Raw genomic sequence first — 26119 nt, 5'->3', positions numbered from 1 at the left:
TTTTTCCTAAAAAAATGTTTAGGGGTACTCTCATTTTCCTATTCACATTGAAATACAGCCCCTCAATGAGGCCAAACTTAGATTCAAAAAATGTTTAGGGGTATGTGTACCCCTGCGTACCCCCAGGAAAAAAGCACTGAGTGTAACATTGTTTTAAATCTATGGTGGTGATGTGACATGTACAGCAATGTCCATTCTTTGTCCATGGCCCACATTAACCATTTCCCTCTTCCACCTCCCTTTCTGTTTTGCTTACCAATTTGTCTGCCTAAGAGTTCTGGCAACTCAAAAGCCTGAACATCACCGCTGCCTTTCATAACATTTGGGTTACCCTAATGTGCACCAAGGCCTCTCTTTTAACCCCAGCCTGCAACTCAGAGCTGAGGTTAACTCCAGGTCAGGAAACTTCTCCCCCACAGTATTTGCAAAAACTGCCATTTGGCCAAGTCGGAGTGGAGTGTGTTTGTCAGTGGAAAGCTAAATAAAGTACTGGGTGCGTGTGTATAGGGAAGGTCAGGGCCAGAGGCAGCCCTCGCCAGTGTGAGGCCCGTTGAACATAGGGAGAATCTCCGGAGTTTGCACAGCCACAAAAGCTTCCTCTTTCCACGTAATCCACTATGTGAGCAACTCTCTTCCTGATAAAATGGTTAAATAAAACACACCACACAACCGTTTTTGTGACTTTGTCTACTTGTAACATTTACTATTATTATTACTATTTTATGAAGATGGCTACGATGGCTATGATTTCAGTATCATTGCCAGACGTCTGTACCTTTCTATGAGCTGCGTAAAAAGGAAATGTTATGCCAGCTTCTCCTTATCCGTCGCAGTCGCCGCAACGTCCCAATTGGGAAAAGCTGCACTTGGAAAAAATCTCCTTCTTATACCAACTCATGCATCCCGACCTTAACCCATGTTAAGGTAAGTCCCGCCGAGTGCAATGGGGCTTCGTTACTCTCAGGTAAGTGTGCAACGCGAACAAGCCATGCAAGCACATGTGCCCGCAATTTCCTCTCCTTTCCTGAAGGTGGCGGACACGGCTCGCTCGTTCTTCCTCCTCGATGATGAACCTGCGAGTGGCGCTCTAGCCTTCCGGCTTCCCTTTCTTTTTCTGCTCTCGCGTATCTTTGACTTCCGCTTCCGGGAAGAAGTTCTTTCTTTCTCTGTGGAGGCGACGTTGACGCTGGGAAGATGGTGAGATGCTTGGATCCAAAGCCATCCGCTTCGGGGGCTAAGGGCAGCGGTTCGGGCGTGGGTCTCAGAGAAGCGGCAACAGACGGCCGACAGGGCTGGGGGGATTTGGTTGGGGAATCGCTGGGTTGTGGAGAGAAGGGAGGTGGAAAAGGCCCGAGGTTGGCAAGGCCAGAATGGGCATGGAGGGGAAGGGTAGACCCTGATTGTGCCTGTCCAGGGAGCGAGGTCCTGACGGTAGTGCAGGTCGCTCTTAGGCTATTGTAGGCTGCGCTGTGGTTCAGGTTGCGGGGGTGTTGGCGGAGGGTACGGTGCATATAATGGCATTTACATTTCTGCGTATAGAAAACTAGCTTGTCTGTGGAAAGGTTTCCAACCCAGCCTTCTCGTGCTGATTTTCTGCTGGCGGGGATTTGATTATTTGTAATTCCGTCGTGTAAACCTGTCGATTGCCATGTGTACCTCAGAAGAGCCAGTTGCTGTGGGATGTGAGAATGCTGTTGTGCTCAAGTCCTGTTTTTTATTTATTTCACAATTTACACTTGAAAAGAACACTGCTGTGAGCTATGTTCCATTGGCCCCTTGTATGCATTTTCGCTAGGTGGGTTTTCCTATTAAGGGGCATCTTACTCTGCCTGACCACATGGTATGCTAATTATCTAGTTAGCAAGATATAATCACATGGTTGCATGCAAAGCTAAGGAGACACACTTACTGCTGTAAAACTTAACTTGCTCTTCTTTGCCAGGTGAACGTCCCCAAAACCCGCAGGACTTACTGCAAAAAGTGTGGGAAGCACCAGCCCCACAAAGTAACCCAGTACAAGAAGGGCAAGGAGTCTTTGTATGCTCAGGGTAAGTTGCAGAAGTGTACATTTTACTCCCAATTTCTTGGAATCACAAAGAGCATGCCTGCAATATTGTAGAAATGGTACATTTTTTTGAAACTCGGGATTGCCATCTGTAAAACATTATTTGAGCATATCTTTCATTAATTTAAGAAAATGCAGGAGGAGTACAGAGCATTGTGCCATGTGGGAAATACGGAATCAGTTCATGTCGTGAATACATGAAGTGTTCTACTTCATTAAGTGGATTTTGCTTTTACTTTGCAGTGTTGGCCTTTGTGTGCACAACCCGTACAAAATGTGGAGGCGGGGGGGGGATAAGGGAATAAATACAGAGGTTCCCTTAACATTTAAAAATAAAGATTCTCCCTGCATATACCTCATCACACAACACTGTGACAGTAAAATAGATAAACAACACCTGGCTTGTGAAACCTCAGAACCATAGGGGAGAAAAATAGGCAAGGTAAGCTGTTCCGAGAATGTGTGGCAGGAGGAAACAGTTGCATGTTGTAGGAATACAGATAGCCAACCTACCTCATGGTGAAGTTGGTTTTTCCTGTGTCTTGTAGTGTTTAGGGGGGTTGAGTTTCAAGTAGACTTCACTGTTATCTGAAGGATTTAATTTCTTCCCATTAGGAAAGCGGCGATATGATCGCAAGCAGAGTGGCTATGGTGGCCAAACAAAGCCCATCTTCCGCAAAAAGGTGAGCCTAACTGGAAGGCTATGGGAACTTGTATGGTGCAACTTGAAGCTGAGTATGCTGGTGTGGAACTGGAGAATTCCTGTTGCGTGTTTATTTCAGGAATTAATATGAATGAATGAATGAATGAATGAATGAATGAAAAATCAGGACTTCTGGGACTGGATCTTCCTTTTTAGGATCTCAGCTTAATTTTGGTCACTTTTCATTTTCACGGAATACTAATCTGACTGATTACCTCGCCTTTTCACTTTTCTGCTTCCCTTTCTGCCTTGCCTTGTAAGTAGGTGTAGGGAAGGTAGGGGACAAATGTTGAGATAGGCCTTTGTCAGGGCCTGAATAGACTTTCTTTTCTGTTTCAGGCAAAGACCACAAAGAAGATTGTGCTGAGACTGGAATGTGTGGAGCCCAATTGCAGGTCAAAGAGGATGCTGGCCATTAAGAGGTGCAAGCACTTCGAGTTGGGAGGAGACAAGAAGAGAAAGGTACAATCCTTTGCTAAGTCATGTTCTGTGCAATGCTGGCCCCATCCTTTAGTGTCCAAAGTGATGCTACCTGTCTTGCTAATTGTGGGTGTTTGTTGTGACAGTGAGAGATAATAGCTGTCCTTTGGACCATTGGATTGATTGTAAAAGTGGGTTTGATATAGTGTGATGACAGAAAAGAGTTGGAGGAATAAATAAGTGAAAACAAATCAGGATATGTACACCTTTCTCATGCACCTATCTTGTTTTAGGGCTTTTTGTAGGAGTGCAGTGGATTCAAATAGTATGAAAAACTATACTTTTCAGGGTGCCTTATATGGGACCCACAATCATGCACGTTTAAAATCATTTTCTAGGTTTATCTTTAGTCTTTGGGAGTGGTCCTGGTCAGCTGATAGCAAGTGATAAGCGTCTTTTGCAAATGGGGGGGGGGGGGAATCTACAAAATTAAAAATGCTTTCGGGTGCTGTTGGCTGTATACTCAGTCTGGGTTTTTTATTTCCCCTTACAGGGCCAGGTTATCCAGTTCTAGGCTGCTGTGGAACCCATTGTTGGTTGGTGTATGAAATGTAATAAAAGTCCTATTGGATCACCCTAATATGTGTCATAGCCATTTTTGTTTACTAGTGTGAACTTATCTCATTTTATCCCTGTGACAAAGCGGGTCTGTGGCCCAAGATAGCTTTCCTTGACCCCCTTGGTTGCCCAGCTGCAACACACTAACCCTGCAAGTTTACCAGTGGATCTTACTCTTCAGTATTTGCTGTCACCACCATTCCAGTCCCTGATGGGAGGGAACCTAGGGTACACAAAAACAACTGCTTTTAAAAGATTTCTGAGCCAGTGCCCCAGCACTACTCTGTTCAACCCACAGCTTTGTGATTTACTCAGAATGTAGCATCAGCCCATTCTCTCTCAAACATACACACCAGAGAAGAGTGCGCTGGGCACTTACAACTTCAGTCCTAAACTCCCAGTAGACTAAATACCAAGGGTCTACGCTCATGGAGATTATAAAACCCTGAGACTGGCAAATGATGTTTAAGCAGCCAAATTAAGAAACTATTAGGAATAAAGAGAGGGGAAAGCAGGTAGGTTAAAACAGAATACCAAAAAAATAGAGTACTGTGGCTCAGACTGAAGTAAAGGACCCCTGACAATGACTCTGGGATTGCGGCGCTCATCTTGTTTTACAGGCTGAGGGAGCTGGCGTTCGTCCGCAGACAGATTTTCCGGGTCATGTGGCCAGCATGACTAAGCCACTTCTGGCACAACAGAACACCGAAAACGCCATTTACCTTCCCACCAGAGTGGTACAAGTGGTATCTACTTGCCCTTTTTGGCATGCTTTCAAACTGCTAGGTTGGCAGGAGCTGGGACCGAGCAACAGGAGCTCACCCTGTCCTGGGGATTCAAACCACTGACCTTCTGATATAATCAAACCCTATTCACTACACTTAAGATTTACTCACAAAGAATCAGCATGACTGGTCCACTTCATAGAAGATCCTGATGTTGTGAAGGGGACAAGGCTGCAAAAGCAGATTAGCTTTTAAAAGGCTCTTTTTGGTCAGGTATCTCACCTCCTCAGATAAGGCCCCCTTAAGTACCATTTTTACATGTGAAGGGGCTTGGCAGGAGATACGGTCAATTTGGCTGTTCACGATCCCCACAAAATGAAACATTGACATCAGAACAAAGGTTGGGTCAAGCATACAAAAATACCAGATTGTTCGAACATCTGTGGATGAAGAACATGATAGCGGGGTAGGAGAGCTGGAAAAAATGCCAATATCTTTCACATCCGGCAAACAATGTGCTCTCTTGGTTTCAGAGAATACATGGGTAGGTAAGCCAAAAGCCCAGGACACCAGTTTTCACAGCCCTCTAGCAGCTATGGTGGCTCGTTTACCAGAAGGAATGTATTTAGTGTTAACCCTGGAAGTATATACTTGATTCTGACCAAACTCAGCCTCCTGGTGTATATTTTGCTCTAGGAGGCTGAGTTTAGTCAGAATTGAGTATACAGATGTGGATATTTTTCAGCTCTCGTGCCCAACTATGAGGCTTGCTGAAGAAAGCGGGGGCGTGTTTTCATTATATTGTGCTGCTATGTGTAGGACATGGCCGCCTTTGCCTCTTGGCATTTATCTTTTATTTATTTCCTTTTTGTCATTCTGTTTTCTCTGCAACATTTTATACAGGCAGCCTAGGACCAAACCCTGCTTTCTCTGTTCCCCTTTCCCACTCATTCAATATTTACCCATGTCTAGCCTTTTTCCCCACTTGCACATTCCTTTTGGGGAAAACATTCATTGTAAGCCAATTCACTGACATAACATATTTCTCTGGGACTGCTTTCATTGCTGGGACTCTCTGCTGGAAGATAAGCAGGTATGTTCCTTTTTCAGGTCTTGAAGCAATTGGGAATATGGAAAGTAATGTACAGTACAGGGACGAAAGCTATTTTCCATGCGTGTCTCGCTTCAGTCTCTAGCAGAGACTTCGTAATTTGTGCAGTGATTAGGGCAGCCTTTCTCAGCTTCTGGTCCCCAGATGTTGGACTATAACTCCCATCACCCCAAGCCAGAAGGACCAATGGTTAGGGGATGATGGGAGTTGTAGTCCAACACTGTAAACCCCCAAGAGTTCAAAGGCATATGCAGGATATGCCTTCACTAAACTCCCATAATCGCTTCTAACTATATTCTCAGGCTTTTTTCTTTAGAATGCTTAAACTTTTGAGATTTTTGCACCTTTATTTGTTAAAAATTTAGAAACAAACATTTAAGTTCAAGAAATCATAAGCAAATTTTAGTTTCTTGCTTCATTGTATTTGGCCAGAACAACTGACCTGATTTTTCCCATTGTGTTCCTTTAACCAATAAGCAGCAAATGGAATATAACACGAAAACCTCAATAGCTTGATCATGTGGATTTTTAATTCACTTCCATTATCCCTTGCCAGCAATAGGGATTTAGTTCATGGCAGAAAGACAGCAAAGATTCATTGAAAACATTTTGCCAGTATCTCTTGTACAATCACATTGTATGGATCACTTTAGTGAAGCAGTGAGGCTTAGTGGTATGAAAAGTCCATGATGACTTCAAACTTACTGGTAGCAACACAGCTGAGATTTCCCCTAGATTTACTGATAAGACTGCTTTCCCCCCATACACAACAAACAAAACCCACAGACAAAAATAGAAGTTCAATAAATAGGCATAGTACAATTTATTCAAGTGTCCTGCTGAAACAGGTTTTCAGAAAAGTGCCTGAGGTACAACGGGGTGTGCATGTTGTAATCTCACCTGTGCTATAATTATCTTTAGGTAGTGGGGAGAGAGGGCTAAAAGTAACAAAGCTGTGTATATTGTGGTTTGAGTAAGCTGGAGGAATAGGTGACTGCCCACAGGAGTTACTGGTGTATAACCACAGCCTTTTTCTTAACAACACAACTGCATTCATCGTGCTTGGCATCCCCCAGAGGTAGAAGAAGAAAACATGGTGTTGATACCGTGTTTGGCAAAGCGCAATAAGGCATAGACTGCTATCTCCAGCTTACTTGTCCAGAAATGCAGGTTCTTACACTTTAAAGGAAATTTAGAAGTCACTGCAGGATTAGGAATGTGGCACTGAACTAAGGAGTTGATGTTGTAGCAACCTTTCCCCTGTAGGAAGGTTACTTGCTTCTGCTTAAAAGTCCTCCTTGGGAGAAAAAAATGAGGGGGGAAAGAATATGCTATGTTACAAGAACTCTGGAAAGCGCTTCTTTCCATTATCAAACAGTTTCTCCTCAGTCACCACCGTCTTCAGCAGCACTGTGCCAGTTGGGTTCACCACCACCTTCAAGGGTGACACCCAGTTGTGCAGCCCCAAATCCTCGCTGGTGGGAAGGATCTGCTGGATGGAGCAGGCAGGGTTACAAGCTAAGCCACTGCCAAGGTAGGCAGTAGAGAAGACAAAAGCCTGTGGTCCACCAATCTCCTGACGGTTCAGCACAGCAATGGCAAAGGCTCCACCTGACAGGGGCCGCTCCCACAGCTCAAAGTGGTTTTCCTGGAAAGACACAACATCCATTACCAGCTGCAGTAACAATCACTGGGGATGGGGGAGCTGTGGCCCTCCAGATGTTGGGCTGCCAACTCCCATTGGCCACAGCCAACCAGCCCAATAGGCAGGGGTGATGGGAGCTGTAGCCCATCAGCATCTGGAAGGACACAGGCTCCCCATCCCTGCTCTGTAGACTGCTTTTTCTGTTAACATACAAAACTGCTTACAAACGAAACAACAAAGACGAAAAGTAAAGTTTACGAAACATTATATGGTGAACCCTTAAAAAACTACTAAAAGGGCTTCAAGGACAGAACGATAAAAGATCATGTTGGGGACTCCCTTGCCCTTCAGGGAAGGGTGTTCCATAAACAAGGGGCCACCACCGACAAGGCTGTCTCACTTTATTCCTCTAGCAAGAGCACCAGGAGGCCTCTGATGGAGATCTTCAGCAGGTTGATACTGGAGGAAGCAATCCTGTGATAACCCTGATCCAATGTTATTTATTGCTATAAAGCAGAGCTAGGAACCTCTTGCTCTCCAGATGTTTCTCGACTGCACTCAGGATATTTATCTATCTATTCAAAATGGGAAACTTCGTTTAAATTGGGAGCAGGGAATTTTGGATGCAGGGGCCAAATGAAAACCTCCAGGCCTCTTTATTTGTGTCTCTCCAGTCCTGTTCCATGCTTTCCTTGAGTGGTATTGTCCAGCTGTAACCATCTTGGAACTGTGATGCTGCCTTTCGCTTGTCTGGATGGAAAGGGTGTGGGTGGGTGTATGTGTGAATAAACTTGGGAATTTTGCACAGAATGCAGCCTTCAGGTTTCCCCTAACTGAATGTGGCCCTCAGGCTGAAAAGGACCACCCACCTCTTATTTAAATGGATCATCTAAGGAAGGAAGAAAGATGGCTTGCTTAAAAGCAGCCACCCTATAAGCTCACATCAGAGGCAATTTGAAAGGAGGCTTCCCAGCTCACACTCTTAATGCTGCAAAACACCAGCTCTTAAGAAACTTAAAATGTACTTCCTTAAAAGAACTGCCTATTAAAAGGATGAGGAAGCAGGTGGTGTGAAAGACCTCTGCCCAAGTTCCTCTACTTCCAGTCCAGAGGAGACAATACTAGGCTCAATGAATTAACAATATCACCTGCTGCTGGTGCCTGTTCGAAGTGGGCAGGGAGGGAAAGCAGAAAGCCCTACAAACAGGATCTGGAGCCAAAGCCAAATGACAGGGAGAGCTAACCAATTCATTCGTAGAATGTGTATAACTGCTTGAATGTAGGGGAGGAAATCTTAAAAAGTAATGAATTTTACAATAGCAGTACTGAGGCTACAGAGAAGGAAGCTGACAGCAGGGCCACCAGGTATTGCTGTAGGTAAGTAGGCAGGCAGGTGAGGCCTAACTGAGGTTGGTGGGGCTGTGTCCCATTTGTATTTGGAACATGATCTGGATTATAGCCTTTAAACTTCAACTAAAGCAGTTCCCCAAACTTTGGGTCGCCGGCTGTTTTTGGACTACAACTCCCATCATCCCTAGCTAGCAGGACCAGTGGTCAGGGATGATGGGAACTGTAGTCTAAAAAAAGGGCTGGCGTCTCAAGTTTGGGAAACAAGGCTAAAGACATCAAGACTGAGAACAGGAGAGTCGGACCTGGTGGAATGTTTTGTCCCATGAGACCAGGGCCCTGCAGGATTTAACTTCCTTCCGCAGGGCCTGTAAGACAGAGCTATTCCGCCTGGCTTTCAATTTGAACTTAGCCTGATCTTTTATTCCCCTTCCTTCCTTCCCTCCCCCTCCCCTTTTTATGAAGATTACCTGCTCTGGGATCCCACAGCTAATTTTCCCCTGGTTTCTTCGCTGGCCCAAATAGGACTAATTTAGCCAGCTAGCCCTGGTGATAATCTAATGTTTATTGGATGGATTTCCCCCCTAAATTGATTTTTGAATTCTGAATTTATTGTTATTCACATTTTATACTGTATTTTATGCTGTTTTAGGTTGCATCAATTAAGTGTTTTAAATTTGTTGTTAGCCGCCCTAAGCCCAGTTTTCTGAACCGGGAAGGGCGGGGTATAAATAAAAAATTATTATTATTAAACCCACCTTGTTTTGGCTTTCGAAACTTTCCTCCTCCCCCTCTCACCTTTTCCCCATGGCAGTCTTACCTTGGTAATTCGATATCCTTGCTTGCCCAGTGGATCCTGGTTGATGGCTATCACTTCTTTGTTTTGCAGAAGAGCCTTGGCCTGTGGGCTAATCTGACGCAGGTCATTGGACATGAGAAGTGGAGCCGCCATGATGGCCCAGAGAGCCAGTTGAGTTACTTGCTGATCCCAGCTCAGTCCAAAATTTCCAATCACCAGCTGGCATAGGAGGGTGGTAGAGGAGAATTACCATATTGAAGGGGGTTACAACTCTTAGGTATCGGGATGCTACACTAAGGAAGGGAACTAGGCTGGTGATTAGCCGCTGGAGGCCACAGGGCCAAATCCAGCCCTTAATTATCACCAGATACATCCACTCCCACAGCTCAGCTCATGTTCTTTGCACTGAAAAGGTTCAATCTCAGGCATTCCCAGTTAAGAAGACGAGAGGAAAGTTTTTAGGAAAAGCCTGTGTTTGCCTGAAGCCCTGAAGAGATGCTGCCCATCTGTGTAGACAATTCTGGGTTAGATGAGCAAACAGCCTGACTCAGTGAATGGTCTCTGGCAAATACTACCTCATCAGAAGATCTGCTCCACACAGTGTAGAAATAAGGCCTTTACAGTGGTACCTTGGGTTACAAACGCTTCAGGTTACAGACGCTGCTAACTCAGAAGTAGTACCTCGGGTTAAGAACTTTACCTCAGGATGAGAACAGAAATCGCGTGGCAGTGGGAGGCCCCATTAGCTAAAGTGGTACCTCAGGTTAAGAATGGTTTCAGGTTAAAAACAGACCTCCAGAACGAATAAAGTTCTTAACCCAAGGTACCACTGTTTTGGTAGCACCTACTCTTTGCAACACCCATTGCAAAGGGAGGCACCATCTCTATTGTTTCCTTGGCTCCTAACGAAGACCTTTTCCAACAAGCCTTTCAAGTGGAGATTGTCACCAAAAGTGAATCCAGCAGAACAGCTTAGGCCAACTTTTATAGCCTGATATCGGTGTGCTTAAAATGTGTGGCTCTATCTGCAGTTTACATTTTTAAAGCAATATGGCACCACTATAATAAATATAGAGCCATGGTTTTCCCTGAAGAATCCTGGGAACTGTAGTTTGGTGCCAGGAGTTTTTATGAAATCCCTCTTTTCGCAGAGCTACATTCCGAGGGTCCCTGAGAAGAAGGATCGGCTCTTAGACCATTTTAGAAGTTGTAGATCTATAAACAGCTAATAAAAAGGAGTAAAAAAAAAAAATCAGGAAAGGAAGGGTGGGAAGTCAAGAAGAAATTTGTATGCTAAAATAAAAAGGATAAATGTTTTTAAATATTGTTGGAGACTTAATAAAAATGGATCTACAACTTATTTTTTTATATCAAGTTGTAGATCCATGAGGAGAATAAAAGTATTCTAAGAACTCCCAGAGTCCTTAACAAACTAAAGTACCCAAAATTCTTTGGGGAAGCCATGACTGTTTAAAGTGGTATGATACTGATTTAAATGTATATTGTGATTGGGGCCTGAATTAGGAATCAAACTCTTTATATTCTGCTGCTCTGTATTTTTCTTAGGAAGGCCCTGCACAGGGATGCCATGATATTTTCTCACATGTTCCATTTTTAATGCTTGTTTAATTAATAGCTGAAATAGCCTGAGGGCATCCCAAATGGCTGTAGCCAATAGGCAGAAATTTTATGGTGCAGAGACACTTTGGCCATAAAACACACTCTACACCACACTGAATTTACATGTGGGCCTCATGTAAAAACGTATTTGCAGCCAAGCTCTTGAAAGGAACACAAGGAGCTTATTGTCATTTTGTAAACATGAAGAAAACAAATTAATATACAACCTAGAATTGAAGCTAAAGGCATGCAAAGCAGATGTCTGGGCTTGCAGGAAGATTGAGAGAGAATAAATAAAAGGCAGGCACCTGGGGAACACTCAAGGCAGACTGATGAGCAAGGGACTCACCCTCTTCAGCAGCGGGGACTGGATATGATTTATATATTTAGCAATGACTTTGGAATACAACAAGCTATTTTATGCCAGAATCAGAGAACTGGTTCATCGAGTTCAATATTCTCTACAGCAGTGGTTCTCAATTGGTGGGCCACAGAAAACTCACCCAAGGAGTCCGTGGCACCATTCACATAACAAAATATACCACAGATATATCAAAATCTTCAAAAGTAGGGGGTCCCATGGCTTGTCTTTTGAAAAAAAGGGGTCCATGGTGCATAGCTAATTGGGACCCACTGCTCTACAGCACTGGTCTTCAAGTTAGTGTGTCAGGACCCACCACGAAGCCATAAGGTGGGTTGCAACTGCAACGCTACCGCCATACAAATAATAAGGGCAAAAACTGAATTAATAGTAATAATATTTGGGTCCCCAAATGCATATATGGGTTAAAGGCGGGTCTACAGCCTCCTACCCCAGCCTGATATCCTCTGTACATTTTGAGCTACCACTCTCCCAGCCTACAATGACTGACAGCAGTTCTCCAGGGTTTCAGACTGAAGCCTCTTCCAGCCCTATCTGGGATTGCTAGAGTTTAAATCTAGGCAGGTTCTCCTCTCCCAGTGAGCTACAGGCCCCTCTCCAGGGCTCAGGAAGGCTGCGAGGGTTTGGATGCTTGAGCAACAGCGTGGAATCTGGAATAAGTGACCCAGAAAAAGGTTTTCTTACCATATCCGGGTCATTCCAGCCCCCTGGCCCAGCGGCATCCACAATGCTGTCCTGGTTATAAGAAGTCCAGTCCAAGATGTTCTTGACGCTGCCCCAGGCATCGTAGACATCAGCATAATTCCTCCAGTAATTGCAGTATTGTTTGATCTCTGTGTAGTTGGGCTGGCAGAGGAGTAAAGACAGAGAGAGAAAAGAGGTGGCAATGATTTATTTGTTTTATTTAAGATATGTGTCATATTTCAGTCCCACTGAGCACTGCGTCAGAATGGAATGGACTGTTTCAGTGGGGGATGTGGCTGGCTTCTACCAGAGACTGTGCAGGGCAGTTGCCAAAACAGGGTTTTGCAGCACTGACTCAACTTGGCTTTAAATAAAGTGTGGGAAGGACCTGAATAGGGCTCCCTCCCTTTTTGCAAGTTCCCCTGAAGTCATGTGCCCCATGAAACTTTTCCTAGGAACATAGGAAGCTGCCTTACACAAAGTCAAACCACGGGTCCATGTTGCTCAGCACTGTTTGCATTGCCAGGGTTCCAGGCAGAGTGTCTCTCCCTGGAGAAGCCGGGGGTTGAACCTGGGACCTTCTGCATGCAAACCAGATGCTGTACCTCTGAGCTACGGCCCTTCCCCATAACGCCCCCTTCTTGCCATCTATATATCCCTAAGAGACTAAACATAACACATTCTGAACACAGGAGGAGCCACTGCAGCAAGAGTGAGGAACCTTTTTCTCTCCCGAGAACCACTCCTGACAGCTGGCGTGGTCACCCCACACTCTCCTGCATACAGCAAGCATACATGCACACCAAGACAAAGCCCCCCTTCTCTTGGCTGACCCCTGCAAATCAGCTAAGGAGGGAAGTGTTATCATACCCTCCCACCTCTTCAGATGATTAATCTGGTGAGTTGGGTGTGGAGGATTATAGTCATTCCTGTTGCAATGCGGGAAGATGCTTTTCCCAAGGTGCAGCCTAACATCACAATCAATGGGTTTCACTATTACATAGCCAAACAGGCTCCCAGCACACTAAATATGACTGGTGTGGCAATGACAGTCACCTTTCCTGATTGTTTTATGTACTCATATGCAGATCACAAGCAGAGGTTACTGTGCAGGAATGGGGAACCTGTGAAGACCCTCCAGACATTGTTGGATTCCAACTCACATCAGACCTCAACCAGCCCAGCATGACTTATTGTAAGGGGTGATGGGAGCTGTAGTCCATCAACATTTGGTTACCAGCCCTTGCCCTAGGACAGGTGTGGGGAACCTTTGGTCCTCCAGCTGGTGCTGAATTACTATTACAGCCCTCAGCAGCCCTGCAAGCATGGCCAACTGTCAGAGCTGATGGGTGTTGTAGTCCAGCAATATGCCCCAGGGAAATAGCAAGGTTGCAAAGCGGCCTCTCCTTACCTTCCGAAAGGGTCTCTCATACAGTGGCCACTCGCACGAGAACACAATGTCTCTGCCTGTTTTGTTCAAAGCATGAGACATGTTCTTATAACCTGGTGGCAAAGAGCAGAGACACCCCCTGAGAATTTAAACAAATAATCAAAGCCTGACACTCATCACCAATCCCCACCACTCACCTCTCTGCCCCTTTGTAAGCTTATCTTGGGGGGCATCAGGATAGTGCTGGGTGAGTCCTAGAGGGAATTTTTGTCAGGGCACCCTCAATCTTTGTGCCAGCCTTGGTCAAGGCTTTACCACCTACCTAACCTATAAAGGGGACGCAGGTGGCGCTGTGGGTTAAACCACAGAGCCTAGGACTTGCCAATCAGAAGGTTGACGGTTCAAATCCCTGCGATGGGGTGAGCTCCCGTTGCTCGGTCCCCGCTCCTGCCAACCTAGCAGTTCAAAAGCACATCAAAGCGCAAGTAGATAAATAGGTACCACTCCAGCGGGAAGGTAAACAGCGTTTCTGTGCTGCTCTGGTTCGCCGGAATTGGCTTAGTCATGCTGGCCACATGACCCAGAAGCTATACGCCGGCTCCCTCGGCCAGTAAAGCGAGATGAGCGCCGCATCCCCAGAGTCGTCTGCGACTGGACCTAACAGTCAGGGGTCCATTTACCTTTACTTTTCTTTCAAAGGTCTTCAATAAGGAAGTGAAAAATGTAAGTTAAAGCCAATGAGGCTCATTTCCTCATTGTAAGTTAAAGCCAATGAGGCTCATCAATTCTGGCTCTGGATCAAGGATGGGGAATCTGTGGCCTTTCAGACGTTGCACGCAACTGCCAGCATCCATGACCTTTGACCCAACTACCTGGGGCTGCTTGAGGTTCCTCATCCCTGTCATAGTAATTCCAGACACCCACCCTCCAAATCCTGGTCGCCTCCTCTGAACGCACTTAAGTGTGTCATTGTCTTCTTAAAATGAAGCACCCTGAACAATGCCTTAAGCCCCAAACAGGAGAGAGCTTTTGGATCAGGAGCTAGGTGGGGAGAGAGAGGGGAGAGCAGAAGTGGCAAAGGCGCTGGTGGCTTCTTCCAAGTATAGACAGTTCAGAAAATTTACTGTGGGCTGTTTTAGGAGGGGAGAGAGGAAGGACAAAGTGTGTCACATATTCCTCCTTAAAGCCCTCTCTCCTGCTTCCAGGGAAGTGAAGTGGGTGACCCTATCCAAGGTCGAGGTAAATAGTAAATTCCACGCAGGCTAAAAGGTTCGCTCTGACCTCCTGGCAAATCCTGCTCTGGGACATACCTTCTGCCAACAGTTCCAGGGTGCCAAAGTTACAGCCATCAAACTTCAGCAGGTCCACCCCCCAGCCAGCAAAGGTGTCAGCGTCCAAATCATAGTAATCGCGGCTGCCAGGAAAACCAGCACATGTCTTGTTCCCGACATCTGCGTAAATGCCCAGCTTCAGCCCCTTGGAGTGGACCTGGATTGCAGGTAATCGAGAGGGGAAACACAGCAAGGTTTATGGAGTGGAAAGCTTATGTTTTATAAGCAGAAATCAAAAGAATTCGGCTTGCTTTTAGTTAATGGGGTGGGGAGAAAATAGGCTAAGAAAAGGTGCACTAGTTTTTCAACAATGGAAGGTATGATGCTACTCTACAAAGGGGTTGACACAAGAAAATGAGACAGGACACAGGAGGGGCTATCCTATCAATGACCACTAGCTAGGAGAGCATAATAGAGTCTCCATGTCCTGTGGGTTGTCTATCTTTAAATACCAGAGGCTGGAGACAAACAACTGCAGGGAGCTGCTGCCTTCGTGTTCTGCTTGTGGTGTATTGGGCAGCAGGCTGGCTGCTGTTGGAAAGAGAATGCTGGTCTAAATTGACATGCTCAGGTCAATTCTTAGCAATTCCTATGGATGGTTAAATCTAGAGACGGGGAATGCTTTTCTTTGTCACGCTCAGCCCTGCAGTTCTACAGCGCTAGGCACACACTGTGAAAGGGGAGCAGGCACAAGAAGTTCTCCCATTTCCATCATCCTTTCCAGCTCCTCATTTATATGTTCTCATTGACCTCAAGGTGGAAGAAGCTTTGGGGCAAAGGTCAGCAAGAACCCACTTACATAGTCAGCTAGTTTACGAATCCCACTAGGAAAACGGTTTGGATCCGGCTGGAGCCTGCCTTGCTTATCACGAGTTGGAGCCATCCAGCAGTCATCGATACACAAGTACTGGTACCCAACGTCCCTCCATCCATCTGACACCATAAGGTCTGCCATCTGCATGAACAGCTGCTCGCTGAAGAGGGCAAAAAAGGAAAGTCATAAGAAGTTGCCTTCCTCCAGGTCATATAGCCCAACTTCATTGTCTGATTGGCAGAGGCTCTGCAGAAACTTGTGCAATAGAGGGTCTCTGTCATCACCCTGGGTTTCTGATCCTTTTTAACTGGAGACGCCAGGGACTGAGTGAACCTTGTGTGCAAAAGTGCTCTAGCACTGAGCTAAGGTCCCAAAAGCTGGGTACCAACACTGAGCTGGTAGTGAAGTAGAATCCAATGAGAATCCAATATCATATTGCTTAGTGATGGGGGGAGGGATAGCAAAATGTCTGCTCATATATTCTGCAACCACTTTCCGCCTCTCCGTGTTCCTCCCTTCTTGATCCCATGCCATGACCACTACCACTGGACGACCTGTCTCCCCTCCCCTGCCTTCATACAAACCCAGGACTGCAATGATTCATGACAAATCCTCTAATGGGGCTGCAAAATGACGATCTTACATTTTTGTTATGGAGAGAGAGAGGCATTGTACATGCACATAGAAACATACTGATGTTTAGTGGTCTTAAATCTCATGCAGATTATAGATCTGTGGTACTACTTCAGAAATAGAGGCTCCCACAATGGAATGCTCCATGCAAACAAACAGAAACTATCCACACAGAACACTAGCATGTCAAGGAGAAGGGAAGGGTGCTAACCTAGCCCTTTTCCTGAAATACTCACTTTCTACACGCAGGATTTATTTGTTCTTAAATGAGGGAGCATTCCATCATGGGAGTGGGGTTTCCTATCTGAAGCTTAAAAGTGGTACATGACAGGGACAGGTTGACTACATCAGTTAAAATTAAGACCGACATTTAACCAGAAAAATGTGAAGAACATCTATTTTATATTTGTCTGTACTGAAAATAGAACTATTTTCTGCTTCCACTGGGCAATCCCCGCCCAAAAACAAACCCACACCTGGAAGGTATTTAATACAAGATAGTATTTAGTGACTGCAGACTCCCAACCATTCAAATCTAAATATTGCTATTACAATAATTATATGCCTGTTGTCTTTGTCCATGGAGTTTTCTTGGCAGGGATACTGGAGTGGCTTGCCGGTTCCTGCTCCAACCACAATAATTTGGTTGGACAGTGTTCTTGAAGCTACAAACATGAGTCTGACCAAACTGCGGGAGGCAGTGGAAGACAGGAGTGCCTGGCGTGCTCTGGTCCATGGGGTCACGAAGAGTCGGACACGACTAAACGACTAAACAACAAATTACAATAATTATGACTGAGAAGTGCCTACAGCCCCACCTATGTGGCTAATGAAACAATACTTCTATAAATTCTGAGCCTTGCAGCAACAGCCGTTAACTGCCTGCAAAACTCATCACTTCTGTGAAGTTATTGGCTCAGCCCCTTACTGTTGTCCCCCAGCTGAAAAGGTTCTTACTCATTTTACTCATATTATCTGTTGCACAAAGTTTCCTCTTCCCAGCGGGCAAATCTGTAAGTTCTTTGAGATGAGGACCCCTTATTATATAAAGTGTCCATGTACAAGTCATGGCACTATATAAAAATAAATCATGATGATTTACATACATGGAAAGTTTAGCCAACTGTTTGAATCACAGAATATTCCATGGAATGAGGAACAGCTTATGTTTAGGCGATTTAGACCACTAAAGAGGAAACTACAATATCGGCCAGGCCAGTCATAGGAAATGTGCAAACTGCACAGCTTGCTTCCTCAACCTGTGTTGACATATTTAGCAGAATGAGGTGGCACAATGAACTTCAGACTGCAGACTGTGCCCCTACATAAAGAATTGCAATCAAAACAAATGAAACTTAGGACACCAGGTTCAGCTCAGCTGTTCTACTTTTCTCTTCACAGAGAATTTGCTGTTGTTTATCTAGTGGGGAAACAATCTGCAATCTGAACTGATACACACACAGAGACCATTCTACCATTCTGTTTGCAAGCACAGGCCAAGTCCCAGATGGTTCCAGAATATCATAAAGGTAAAGGGACACCTGACCATTAGGTCCAGTCGTGACCGACTCTGGGGTTGTGGCGCTCATCTTGCTTTATTGGCCGAGGGAGCCAGCGTACAGCATGACTAAGCCACTTCTGGCGAACTAGAGCAGTGCACGGAAACTCCGTTTACCTTCCCGCCAGAGTGGTACCTATTTATCTACTTGCACTTTGACGTGCTTTCGACATGCCAGTAAAACCAGGGCTACAAAAATCCAAGGCAGTTTGTTGCCCAGGCTCCCAGAAATGTAATGCATATGCTGAAGAAATGCAACGTATTTTCCCTCTCCTGCAGAGAGAGTTGTCTCCCTCAGCTTCAAGGCTTGCTGTAGTACACAGGAGTTTCAATGTATTTTTGGGGCTCCTGGCTAAATACTTCCACACCAGCATATGCCAGTTTCTGACTGCGCTTGGCAAACTGTGAGTTATCAACAGCAGATAAGTCAGAGTTTGCCACTACACACTGGCAATTGTGGACACATTTTCTGATTTTGGAGTTTCAAAGTGTCACATAATTAATGCACTTGGACTTATCTTGTAACCTTTTCAAGGTCAAAGGCTTTTGTTCCTTTAACAGTTGCAAACAGGAAGTCAACAGATGGAACCTTCCCCTGCCCCAGATCCTCTATGGATGATAAAACTTCATCTGCTGGTTAAAGTGTCTCTTAAAAAGCAAAGGAACCATGCAATGAAAGGTGACGACCTTTCATTAAAATGAACAGGGATGAGGAATCTGCAATCCTTCACATGTTGGACTCATGGCCAGCATGGACAATGGCTAGGAAAGGTGGAAGTTGTAGTCCAATATTACATGGGGCCACAGGTTTCCCAGCTATGGACAGTCTTAGCCCACATTAATGGCAACAGATATATGTGGTACACCTTTATATTGGCAAACCTTTCATGAACCTGATGGATTTAACAGAGAGAGTTTTCTCTCTCATGTGTGCGCATGAAGTATAAAGTGCTCTGTGTGTGTGTAGGTGTGTGTGTGAGAGAGAGAGAGAGAGAGAGAGAGAGAGACTGTATGTATATGTAAGCATTTTACCTTTGTTTATACAAGCATTCACTTTGAAAGGCCACTAAATGCAAAGGGCACAGCTGTGATGCTTCCATGCAAGTCTCAGCATGTATACAAGCACACCACTTGTGGCACAATCTTTCTAGCTCTGCTAAGCCAGTTTAAAAACTTGTAGCAGGTGATAAGATGACCTTGCCTGAACCCACAAGGTATAATTTAACAACTTGTGAACCCAAATGCAAGCAATGATGTCCTAAGGCCCAAGAGCACCCTGATGCAGCAGCAAAAAAATAAAAATAAAAATATTCTAATGCTATTATAGGCTGCATCAACAGAAATACAGTGTCCAGAAATCAAGGGAAGTCATAGTATCACTCTGTCCTGCTTTGGTCAGACCACATCTGGAGTACTGTGTCCAACGACATTGACAAACAGGAATGTGTTCAGAGGAGGGTGACCAATATGACCAAGGGTCTAGAAACCAAGCCTAATGAGGAATGGTTGAGGAAACTGGTTACGTTTAGCCTGGAAAAGAGGCAACTGAGATATGATAGCCATCTTCAAGTATCTGAAGGGCTGTCACATCGAGGGTGGAGCAAGCCTGTTTTCTACTGCTCTGGAGGCTAGGACTTGAACCAATGGCTTCAAGTTACCAGAAAGGAGATTCCGACTCAACCTCAGGAGGAAGTTTGACAGTAGAATGGGAGGTGGCAGACTCTTCGCGGGTTTTCCTTTTTTTTAACAGAGATTGGATAGATGGATGGATGATCTAGCTGAGATCCTGCTTTAGTTTTTTGAAGAATGCAAACGCTACGTTCGAGCAGGCAGCCCTCTTGGCCCAAGATCCCAGGCGCTCACCTGATGCATCGGCTGGGCTCTTCGTCGCAGTCGACCTGGCAGAGGAAGCGCTCCCAGTGCAGCCAGCCCATGGGCGGCGTCCGTGCCAACCCGTTTTCTAGTGCGCCCGCCGGGCAGGACAGCGCCAGCACCAGCAGCAGCACCGGCAGCCCCATTCCACAGCTCCGCTCCATTCCCGGCTCTCTCTTGCAGCGCCGCTCCCGAACTTTGGGACCAGCCGCGCCGCAAAACTCAGAGTTCAAGCTGAACCGAGGAACACGCCAATCCAGCCAATCGCAGCGCTTCGCTCTCGCCGCTCGGCCAACCAAAGGGCTCTTCGGCGGCCCGCGTGAAATATTCACCAATCCGCTCCTTAGGAGCGGGTGGGGGAATCTTGCAGAAAGAGGAACGAACGGAGGTTGGGTCACGCGGCAGAACGGAGAGGGGAGGGGCATTAACCCTTTCGTTGATGCAACCCTGCCGCGCTTAGAATAGCAGCATCGGCGTTTCTATTTGCGTTATTATTACTACTGATAATAATAACATCGTCGTTGTTTGTCGCACAGTTATTATTAGCAACGCACGTTGTTGTTGTTGATTTGTACATCGCCATTTCTTTTTCTTCTCCCCCTCTTTCTTTTTCCCTTTCTTTCTTTGGTTTGCTTTTACAGTCACATACCCAACATACAACATAGAAACAAAATTCCAAAGAATCTCCTGGACTTCCCTCCTCTCCTTTGTGGGTCCTATTACTAATCATTTGCTTCTGCATCTTTTATAATAATCCAAATCTTTTACCGTTCCATTGTGTCCCAAAATTCACTATTAAACTACAGTACAAGTGTTATTCCAATACCTCGCCATTTCTTTCTGGCTTCCCTTCCCACGGCCACACCGATTTCTATGTACAGCCCAACCATCTGCCATAGAGAGTTAGTCTAGATGAGCCTCAGGATCCCTTCCAGCTCTATTAGTCTAAGTAGCATTTAAAATGGGGGGGGGGAGGGAGGTTGGCTTTTACAACCCAACTTATCATCATGGGAGCTCATATCCTTAAGTCCGTTGTCGGCCAGGGAAGAAAGGGTAGAGGCAGAAACCAGTTAAAGGAAAGCAAGGCAGAACTTTATTTTTCTGTTGCAACAGAGTCCCCACCCCACCCCTTTCCTAGGTGGTGAGGGGACCCAGAAAGGTGTGTACCAACTTTTAAAATCTTTAGAAATTGCCCAGCTCCTTGGTCAAACCATCCCAAATCATAATACAAACATCACAGAAAGAGGTGGTCTGAAACAGGGATTTGATAGTATTATGACTGTCTTCTGTCTGCCAGGATACCTGATGATGCTTGCTGATTGTCCTGGCCAGCCTGGGCCATTCTTTAGGCACGGCAAATGCCTTGGTTCTTGAATCCATTGTCACCCCTACCTTTATTCATACACAGATCCTAGGTTTTACTCCCTAACTTAAAAGATTTTGGACTTGATATTGAATCATTAATGGGTGACCGCAGGTCGTTCCCCTTCAATACCCTCAAAGAGTTACAGGGGGCTAGCCCCTTACGCCCCATTTATCCCATCTGGGACCCCTTCTGAGGTGCCCTGAAGGTTGCTTGTCATGTTTGCTGCAAAACAATAAAAATAAAACATAGCCCTTTTTTTACCAGTCACGTGGGCCAGCTTTAAAGAATTGCTGCTGTTGCTGCCACCTACCCAGGAAGAACAAAACACGTAAAAGAGCCCTGCTGGATCAGACTAATGGTCCATATCTAGCCAAGCTCCTTTTTCCCATTGTGACCAGTCAGAAGTTTCTTCAGAAGTCCACAAGCAAGGCATGAAGGTAACAGCCCTCTCCTGCTGGTGCTCCCCACAAACAGAGATATTCAGAGCCATGCTGCTTCTGATTCTGAAGCGACTGAATATCAAGACTACATACACACCCTACATTTAAAGCACATGATCCCCCCAAAGAATCCTGGGAACTGTAGTTTAGCCACTGCAGGGCTACAACTTCCAGTGCACTTCACAAACTGCAGTTACCAAGATTCTTTGGGGGTAGGAGGGTGCTTTAAATGTCTGGTACATACAGAGCCTAGCCTCAGTGGCTAATTGAACTTACAACCTTATTGGCCATGAATTTGAAAGCTGTCAAAACTAAAGGCCAAACTAAAGGCTAAACCAAGAAGGAGGGAATGATGCACTTTCTCTACACCATGTATAATTTCATTAAGGTCTATCATGTCCTTCCTTGGGTGCCTCCTTTCTACACTACCTACCCTCAATGTTTCAGTTTTGATTCCCAATACGCACACGGTTTCTCACCCCACCATGGTGTACACACACCAGCCTTGACACACCTAGGGAGGGTGTGTGGAAATCAACCTTCTATTTCTCACACAAGCATACCAAGGGTTTAAATGAAAGGGAAGAAATTCCTAGCATCACAAAGAAACATTTTTTTTATTTACGCCCTTCAACCATTATGATGTGATAGCCAAACTTGGTTTTCACAGGAGGGTCTGTGTACACGGGCTTGTCCATACTGCTGACAGGCAAGGCGAAGGCTGCATCTTGGAAGGGCCCCACCATAGAGCCTCTGCTCATCCAGCCCAGATCTCCCTGGAAAAGAAGATCAATGGGAGACTGTTAAAGCCCTATAGCAGTGCTGTTGGGCAGATTTCAGTTCATTTAGTTTTTAGCAGAACTTCAGGGCCACCAACCAGAGCCAGGGTAGCTGTGGGGACGGGGCTACTGCTTCCCATGAACCCCCACATTGTGCTGACCTTTTTGTACACATATAAATCCACATCTGAGTTACTACACATCAGAGATTCTAACAGTCTAATTTAGAAAGGGAGGAAGGAAGTTGTTGAAGTGGCTGCTATAACAGAAGTGAGAGTGAGAAGCCCTCACCAGTCTCCTGTACATCTTCCAGTGATCAACCAGGAGACCCAACCTCTCTTCTGCCCTTCCTTACTCTAAAAGGCACAAGCCCTTACAGCTGGACCTCAGTTCCCTCTCCAATATGCTATACCTTGCTTGCTTTCTGCACGTGCTCCTGACAAGCCTAATTTGCTTTTCCTGTAGGTCAGGTTGCTAAGATATCATCAACATTTTGCTTAAGTTCGTTCTTCGTTCCCGTTTACTCTCACCTTTCCAAGCCTCCTCACCTCCTGTGTCCTCTTCTGTTGGGATTTCCACTGAAAGCTCTTGAGGCCAGAGACCTGTCTTTTTAAAAACTCATTTTACTTCTGCAAAGTGCTGTACACACAGATTTCATTTGGCTCCGCCTCTGTGTTTCTGCTGCAGCTAAGCTTCACTCTAGTCTTTTAAATCCAGATTTCAATTAGCTGAGTGTTTCCAAATCGTACAGCAGAACAGGCAGTGAAGTAGCAAAAGCAAGACTATAGCACCTTGGCTGCCTCTTTCTCTCAAGTCCTCAGGGCAGCAAAGGAAAGGTGGCAACCACAGCAACAAGGTGGTCTGTCAGCACAAAACAGAAAAAGGCACATACCCCTTGTCTGGCTTTGTCCTCGCTGTACTGAGAGGCTACTTCACTGAAGCGCACCCCAGCCTTGAGTTTTTCCAATGCCTCCAGGCATCTGCTATGCTTCTCACATAGAATATGCCTCACCTTAAAAAAAGCCGAATGCAGATTAGACAAGCATACACCACTCTGGCTGAAGAGGCAACCCAGTCAGATGGGCGGAATATAAATAATAAATTATTATGAATTATGTATTATTATTATTATTATTATCCCTCAAGAGGTAATGCAACCAACGACAGCTCTGGCATTTGACTGTAATTTAATGTGGTTTACAGTACCCCATCTCACTATAATAATTTATAATAATAATTTATTATTTGTACCCTGCCCATCTGGCTGGGTCTCCCCAACCACTCTGGGCGGCTTCCACAAAGACCAAAAATACACTAAGATGTCACACATTAAAAACTTCCCTGAACAGGGCTGCCTTCAGATGTCTTCTGAATATCAGGTAGTTGTTTATCTCTTTGACATCTGATGGGAGGGCATTCCACAGGATGGGCGCCACTACCGAGAAGGCCCTCTGCCTGGTTTCCTGGAGCTTTGCTTCTTGCAATGAGGGAACAACCAGAAGGCCCTTGGCGCTGGACCTCAGCGTCTGGGCAGAACGATGGGGGTGGAGACAGGTATACTGGGCCAAGGCTGTTTAGGGCTTTAAAGGTCAACACCAACACTTTGAATTGTGCTCGGAAACGTAGTTGTGCATCCCATAGCATTGAGTCATTAGTGTAGGGGAGAGGTGTTGAACTCCAACTCCCATCAGCCAGCAGTAGTCCAGCAACATCTGGAGGGGCACAGAACCCCCACCCTCCTTGTGCAGACTGATGTCAAGCCAGCTGTGTTGAGCGGCTAGAGATCAGGAAGCAAATCACCTTCCCCGCTTTAGCTGAATTACACTGTACATACATTCTTGTCTCTTTCTTGTCTAAAATTGCACCCCAGGAACACCATCCAAGGTGAAATGACAAAAACACCCACCTTCACACTGCTGCCACCTCCTTTAGGGCCCTGGGCTTTCTTATCTGCAGCATCACTGCCAGAGGATGCTCCACCTATGAAAACACACAAGGTCAGAGACAACGGTGAGACACCCTGGGTGCGCTATGACACCTTCCTTCCATAGTGCCAAGCCCACACCCTGTGCTCGGCCGTGTGCGACCCTGTGGAGCCAAACTCCAGGTTGCCAATCTCACAGCAATCATAGAATCATAGAGTTGGAAGAGACCACAAGGGCCATCGAGTCCAACCCCCTGCCAAGCAGGAAACACCATCAGAGCACTCCTGACATATGGTTGTCAAGCCTCTGCTTAAAGACCTCCAAAGAAGGAGACTCCACCACACTCCTTGGCAGCAAATTCCACTGTCGAACAGCTCTTACTGTCAGGAAGTTCTTCCTAATGTTTAGGTGGATTCCTAATGTTTAGGTGGACAGAAGCACAGAAGCATGCTAGACTTAGGTAAGCTGCTATAAGGCAAAGGCTGCTCACCCTGCTTGAACCCAGGCAGGATGTGAAAGTGCACAGAAACACCACAACCACAGCATTGGGAACTTAATCACAATGACAGCTTTTTTCTTTCCCCATTCCTATTTTGCTTGACATTCTGCCTGAAGAAGCATACTGTACCAGAGAGAATATGAAAAATTGCTCCCTGTTTTGTAACACTGGTTGGTCCTGATAAAAAGAATCCCCTCACTTTGTTGTGACTTCGTGTATCCAAACCGCTGTTCTGTACCATCTGCAGCTGGGGAGGAGGGCTCATGCTTCTCTAAACACAGTACAATGGACACCATTACTGACCCTGCTGACTGATTGGGGCCGATGGGAGTTGGGAACATCTAGAGGGCCACAGGATTATATATCCTTGATCTGGGATATGCTGTACCACAAACCGGTCTCTTCGTGAGACAAGGGGCTGGAAACCTATTAGGGCATCCCAGGCACGTGTGGAAACCACATGTCTCGGAGATCTCTGCACGTCATCCTGGTGCATAAATCTGCTTCAGGCCGGTTTAAGATGTGCAGGGTTAGGCATCCCCTTCCAGAGAACTGGGGGGGGGGGGGGCAAGCAGAGACTCTTAGGCTGTACTGTCCCTTCTGGGAGAATAAGGCAGGGAAGACAAATCAGGATTCCTGGTGTCCCTGTTGTCAGCACCTGGCTGGGGAGAAGGAAACTAGGACTCCTGGGTTCTCTGGTTGCAGCTGGAATTCATCCCATTCATCACATCCCACCCCCATTCAGCGCCCCCCATCCCTTACCCTTTCCCCCTTTGCCGCCGCTTTTCCCTTTCGGAGGCATCTCCACGACTTCTTCCGCCCTCTCTGAAGTGCTGCGGCGTCGCTTTCCTCTGACGTCATGCCCGCGACTCAACCGACCGGGCGCCCCTTTCCCTTTGCGAAAGCGGACCAATTAGATGCCTTCGGGGCGGGGCTTCGCAGCATCCGTCAAGCGCATTGATAGAGCGAGGCAGCCCCTTCCCGGCATCGCTAACGTTCTGTCAAGTCGGGTTTCAGCAAAACTCTGTTTCACCGTTTCAGCAAAACTCTGATCACAGGCTTGTCGATAACCCCAGAGAAGTGTGTTTTCTGCGGGCTGGCAAACGGGAGACCGTGTGGACAGTCCTCCTTTGCTAGCCCCCGCAGTCGCCTGCATGCAAGAGAGCCGAAGATGGCATACGTGGTTCTCTCTTCTCCCATGTTATATCCACAAATCGTTAGGTTGAGAGGCGGTGGCTGGCCCTTGGTTCCCCAGTGAGCTCTCTCACTGAGTGGGAATTTGAACCCTGGTCTCTCCCAGGTCTTCCCCAACATTTTTTACTTACACAGTATTGGTTTGCACTGTGGTGCACCGAGGCAGATACACAAGGCTGCATTGTTGTAATTATTGTAG

At 46.0% G+C, this 26119-nt stretch overlaps 4 protein-coding genes across 5 annotated transcripts in view; 1 reads left to right on the top strand and 3 right to left on the bottom strand.

Moving 5' to 3' along the window:
- Positions 1-1019, bottom strand: part of BTK (Bruton tyrosine kinase) — a 41364-nt gene extending 40345 nt beyond the window's left edge. For both annotated transcript variants that reach the window (XM_080990153.1, XM_080990155.1), the window contains exon 1: positions 776-1019. The gene's annotated coding sequence lies outside the window, so the exon portion shown is untranslated. The remainder of the gene's footprint in view (positions 1-775) is intronic.
- A 47-nt stretch (positions 1020-1066) lies between these two features.
- Positions 1067-3828, top strand: RPL36A (ribosomal protein L36a). The gene is made up of 5 exons (XM_080990159.1): positions 1067-1197; positions 1943-2048; positions 2681-2748; positions 3108-3230; positions 3742-3828. Exons 1-5 carry the CDS (start codon positions 1195-1197, stop codon positions 3760-3762), a joined length of 321 nt encoding a protein of 106 aa, XP_080846285.1. The 5' UTR covers positions 1067-1194; the 3' UTR covers positions 3763-3828.
- A 2322-nt stretch (positions 3829-6150) lies between these two features.
- On the bottom strand, positions 6151-20157 carry GLA (galactosidase alpha). Its single transcript, XM_080990030.1, has 7 exons — positions 19709-20157; positions 15640-15814; positions 14820-14997; positions 13531-13622; positions 12120-12281; positions 9455-9652; positions 6151-7290 (listed from the first exon to the last, which is right to left on the bottom strand). The coding sequence occupies exons 1-7, from the start codon at positions 20140-20142 to the stop codon at positions 6979-6981; spliced, it is 1551 nt and encodes a 516-aa protein (XP_080846156.1). The 5' UTR covers positions 20143-20157; the 3' UTR covers positions 6151-6978.
- Positions 20158-22121: 1964 nt separating this feature from the next.
- Positions 22122-25633, bottom strand: PIN4 (peptidylprolyl cis/trans isomerase, NIMA-interacting 4). Its single transcript, XM_080989521.1, has 4 exons — positions 25489-25633; positions 24209-24282; positions 23195-23314; positions 22122-22299 (listed from the first exon to the last, which is right to left on the bottom strand). Exons 1-4 carry the CDS (start codon positions 25526-25528, stop codon positions 22141-22143), a joined length of 393 nt encoding a protein of 130 aa, XP_080845647.1. The 5' UTR covers positions 25529-25633; the 3' UTR covers positions 22122-22140.
- Between the last annotated feature and the right edge of the window lie 486 nt (positions 25634-26119).

The sequence above is a fragment of the Podarcis pityusensis genome, assembly GCF_964106645.2.
Source record: "Podarcis pityusensis genome assembly, chromosome: Z".
Taxonomy (NCBI): Eukaryota; Metazoa; Chordata; class Lepidosauria; order Squamata; family Lacertidae; genus Podarcis; species Podarcis pityusensis.
The sequence above is the reverse complement of the archived record's forward strand: the minus strand, read 5'-3'. Positions and strand labels throughout refer to the sequence as shown.